Source organism: Glycine max, chromosome 17 (assembly GCF_000004515.6).
Source record: "Glycine max cultivar Williams 82 chromosome 17, Glycine_max_v4.0, whole genome shotgun sequence".
Lineage (NCBI taxonomy): Eukaryota > Viridiplantae > Streptophyta > Magnoliopsida > Fabales > Fabaceae > Glycine > Glycine max.
Genome location: NC_038253.2, coordinates 7220902 through 7225735, shown reverse-complemented (window position 1 = coordinate 7225735; position 4834 = coordinate 7220902). Strand labels below are relative to the sequence as shown.

At 31.7% G+C, this 4834-nt stretch overlaps 1 protein-coding gene across 1 annotated transcript; it reads left to right on the top strand.

Moving 5' to 3' along the window:
- Nucleotides 1-458: 458 nt before the first annotated feature.
- Nucleotides 459-4834, top strand: LOC100792627 (LIM domain-containing protein WLIM1). The gene is made up of 5 exons (XM_003550701.5): nucleotides 459-885; nucleotides 2323-2419; nucleotides 2519-2559; nucleotides 2708-2797; nucleotides 4382-4834. The coding sequence occupies exons 1-5, from the start codon at nucleotides 748-750 to the stop codon at nucleotides 4643-4645; spliced, it is 630 nt and encodes a 209-aa protein (XP_003550749.1). The 5' UTR covers nucleotides 459-747; the 3' UTR covers nucleotides 4646-4834.

Sequence of the window (4834 nt, the reverse complement as noted above, 5' to 3'; positions counted from 1 at the left end):
TGTATACACAACAGGAAGACAAATGTCATTTGAAATAATTCACTCATGTTTTCAGTGTTTAATTTACAGTTATGTATATATATATATATATATATAGAGGTAATTTTCATCACCCAATTTAGTTAGTCTAAATCTATGCAGAAACTAGAATGAAAGCCACATTCTCTGCCACCAGATAAAAATGTCAATCCACCTGAATAACATAACATTGCTTGACAAAGACATATACATAGTACATATACCGACAAGATTCAATATAGTTGGTAGATAGTAAGATTTTTTTAAGAATGTTGACAAATATTTGATTCTCTATTATATGTATGAAAAATACCTTATTAGAACAGTCAAAATTAATTTTAAAAAGAATTAGTCTTCAACTGTGAAATATATCCTTGGTGCAAAGAAAAAAAATGTACACGGTACAGACATATATATCTGTCTTGGTTGATGGTAGAATGGTCATTTCAGCATAGGCTCTGGCAGTGCCATGGGTGGCCCAAAGCCGTCATCAGCTAGCCCCAAATCAAATAATCAAACCGGCCATTATGAATACATACAGCTAACATTGTTATTATTTGTCTTTTGTTCAAGTCTTAAATATAGACCAATGAACAATTGAACGTGATCGTGACCCAATTTGCAAATTTCCCCATCACAGAATTTTGGAGAGAAAAAAAATACAAGGAAGAAAGAAAGTCTTCAACCTCTATTCAATTCTCCAAGTGGGATTTTCAATCTTCATTTGAGATGGCATCATTTGCAGGCACTACCCAGAAGTGCACAGCATGTGAAAAGAAAGTGTATTGGGTGGAACAACTCACTGCTGACAACAAGGTGTACCACAAATCTTGCTTCAGATGTCACCACTGTAAGGGTACCCTCAAGGTGAGACCAAACAAAAACAAAGGAGTAGGATCATGCTTTTAAATTGAGTTTTCTTTGCTTGGATCAATGCTTCATATGAGCTTTCATCACTCTTTAGATTAGTCACTTGGTTCTTTTCTTTTCTTCTTTTGGATTGATGAAGATTTTAGTTTATGCTTCTGAGCATGGTGACCCTTATGAGGACACTTTGTTAAATAATGCCTGCTAGAATATTTGTTCTGTTTCTAGTAATAATCATACAAAGTGACTTGAGTCAGATAGGAAAAAGGAGCAATGTAGTCATAGAATTAAGGACTAAGATAGACCAGAAATGATGATATGATATCTATTGGATGTTAGAAAGGAAGGAAGATCCAGTGTCAATAAATGGAGAATGTGGCCCTGACTAGGGAAGAGGCTAAGACGAATCCATAGCATAAATGTAGGATAAAGGATATTCTTGTTGACATAAGTTCAGATCAATTACTTAGCTCTTATCTGTAGTTCCTTTCAAAGAGTGCTTAACACTCTTCTCCAGATGTCATTTCCAATTTTTTTAAGAGCACAATCTCTTGTCGCATATGATCATGCATTTCCCTCTTTAGGCATGACCATGAAGGAAAAACTTAATTTTCTCAAAATATTTTGAAGAAATTTTAACAAAATGACGTCGTTGAGAGGTGGAAATACGATTACTCTGTGAGGTTGTTTTCAAAACTATTTATTTTTTCTTTGACTACCATTCCGGATGCATTTTCCCTTTTTTTTTTTTGTCAACTTTGCCTAACTTTCATAAATAGCAGTATGGGCAGTAAATGGTAATATGGTATGCATATAACTTCAAGAAAACTACTCTCAGATGCGTTATTCATATATATTTTTATTATACTTATAGTAATTTAAGAATTCATATTTGGATCTGGATCTGGAAGCATACCATTTATCTAATAGCTTGGGATGCACATTACTTTTATTAATTTAGATGGGTGTCCAGTTGACTCATTAAATTTTAGTAGTTTTTCTCCTTCTCAACTTTGAATTTGTAACTGTAAGCCAATCACATGAACCACTGACTTGCTCTATAGATGAAAGTTTGGGATCGATCATGTGACAACTTTCTACTTCGTTATTTGTTTGGGAATTTTGATTTTTCTTAAAATGTTTATTATTTTAGAAAATAAAAAATATTAGTAATTATTTTTTCAACAGTATTTTTCTCATTGATTATTTTGCTCCTAAATATTAATTAATTCACAACTATAATATAATGTTTTATATTAAGGGAATTTTAATAAAATATATTATATCAAAGTAATCAATAGTTTTTTAAATGTACATATTATATTAAAAGACAAATAATTTGTGACAGAGGAGATAGTTTCTACTCGCAGAATTTTTAAATAGTACAATATGTTGTGCAGAAATTCTTAATCCTCTTTTCCTCGTGCATCAATGCAGCTGAGTAATTATTGTTCCTTTGAGGGTGTCCTATACTGTAAGCCCCATTTTGATCAACTGTTTAAGATGACCGGCAGCTTGGACAAAAGTTTTGAAGGTGAATTACTGCTATATAGTTTGTTTCTTAAGTACCATAAATACTTTTTATTTTGTTTCTGACAATAAAATTACCAGTAACTTGTATTTATGCTTGTAGGTATTCCAAGAAGTGCTAGGGTTGAAAGATCTGCTGATCAGGTGTTTTTACACATTCTTAATACAAAAAAATGTATTTCTTTTTCTCCTTAATTAGGATTCATATTTAGTGTTTGGAAATGGAGGTTTAGTTTTGCTACTTGCCTTTTTAATTTAATTCATTTTATATTGTCTCTTGGGAATTCTACAGGTCCAAAGCAACAACAAGGTTTCAAGATTATTCTCTGGAACACAGGAAAAGTGTGTTGGTTGCAAGAAAACAGTGTACCCAATTGAAAAGGTATATAATTATTGTGATAGATAGTGTGTTTTGTAATCTTTGAATATTCTCATTAAAAAAATGCTTTTCTAGAATAAGTGTCTTTAAAACGAACAATTAAGATTTTATTTTTTTATCGCAAACAATTAAGAATCTGTCTACCTTAAATTTTAATGGATTAATATCATGATACACTTAAATTAAATTAATAGCATATACATTCTTAGCGCTTACGTTAAAAGCAAATTCACTTTGAAAGATACTATTTAGATTAGACCAAGGCTCCATGTACTCTTTGTTAAAATTTTGGTAAAATTATAAATTTGGTTCTACTATTTGTCTCATAATTTGATTTTGGTTTTTTTATAATTTAATTCACGAATTTAGTCTCCAACTTTTTACAATCCCATTATTTCAGTTTACAATCCCGAAATTAGACATTGATTGTTAATTATTTATCTTTGACTGTCACATATCACGTTTTTATTGGACTTTAACTGTCACGTGTCATGATTTTATTGGAGATTGACATTAATTACGTGCACAAAATTAACATCCAATAAAATTGCGACACATGTTGATCAATGTCCAATAAAAATGCGACACGTGACGGTCAAGGTAAGTAATTAATCGTCATCTTTCAATTTCGAAATTGAGAAATGAAACAACGGGATTATAAAAAATTAAGGGACTAAATTCGTGAATTAAGTTATAGGAAAAACAAAATCAAATTTTGAAATAAATAGACGACTAAATTTATAATTTTCACTAAAATTTTAGACCTTTAATTAACACGTGAATATGCAAGATTATTAGCTTAATATTATTAAACATAGAAGTAGAACTAGAATCATAAATACAAAACCATGAAACATAGAGCCTATGGAGTAAACGATGGCATGGAACCATAGGAACCTCAGCTGAAAGTCAAAATTCGAGTCAAATTTGCCATTGGCCTCCTCCTATTTTCTGAAGTCTAATACCAAGTTAGCATAAGTGTTTAACAGTATTTGTAAAAGGGGTGAATAAAAGAATTGAAGAACCAGAAATAACAGCAAAAATAACACAGCACACACTAGCAGAAATTGTCCAATAGGTCCAGAAAACTTGCACTGCAAATTTCAGTGTTTTTTTCTTCTTAATTTTCAGTTTTTCGCTAACTTTGCTTATGATCTCGTCATTAGTGATAGGCTCCGGTAAAGAAGGGGAGAATTGCGTTAGGTTCTCCACAACCAATATAAAACTTGTCAAACTCCAAATAGAACATTCACGACGAATAATGTATGAACAAATACAAAAATATCACACTCTTTACTTATTTCTTATTTATATGGTTTTGTAAAGGAAAAGCTAAACAAAATCACAAAAGCAAAATAAAGTAAAAACAACTAGTGAAAACGAATCAGCTATAAATGAAAACAGAACAGTTGTACATATGCCAATTCAAATAAAAGAGTGACAACAAACAACAAAGTGAAAAAACTGGTGTAAACACTTAAAAGATCTGCTAAGACCATTAAATATGCTAGATCAGATATATTATGTTGTTGTCTTGTTGGGATCCAACTGCTTCTATTTGACTGATGGAACGGTTCTTTTTCTCAGGTGGCTGTTGATGGCAAATCCTACCACAAGTCTTGTTTCAGGTGCACTCATGGAGGTTGTGTAATAAGCCCATCAAATTATGTTGCCCATGAACATCGTCTTTATTGTAGACACCACCATACTCAGCTCTTCAAGCAGAAGGGCAACTTCAGTCAATTAGACAAGCATGACAGTGTCCAAGTCGTCATCACTGAGAACACAACACAACATCCGGATCCGAGTAATGGCAATACCGATACAACTCCAGCTGAGGAATCTAGTTAAGCATCAAGTGCCACTGTTACGTACATTACCAAATTCTAGTTGTTTTGTTATGTATGTTGCAATATTTGTGAGGCAAGCTTGTATCGTGATCTTTAATTTTTTTGGATTTTTTTTTTTGGTTATTTGGAATTGAGAAGTAATTAATATGTATTTTGGTATTTATTCTAATAAATTATATATTGGTGCATA

What these genes read in the sequence shown, in the direction of transcription:
- LOC100792627 (XM_003550701.5), top strand. Translation starts at nt 748, where the DNA reads ATGGCATCATTTGCAGGCACTACCCAGAAGTGCACAGCATGTGAAAAG. An exon ending in ACTGTAAGGGTACCCTCAAG is followed by an intron (nt 886 to 2,322) that starts GTGAGACCAAAC and finishes GCATCAATGCAG; the next exon opens with CTGAGTAATTATTGTTCCTT. An exon ending in CAGTGTACCCAATTGAAAAG is followed by an intron (nt 2,798 to 4,381) that starts GTATATAATTAT and finishes TCTTTTTCTCAG; the next exon opens with GTGGCTGTTGATGGCAAATC.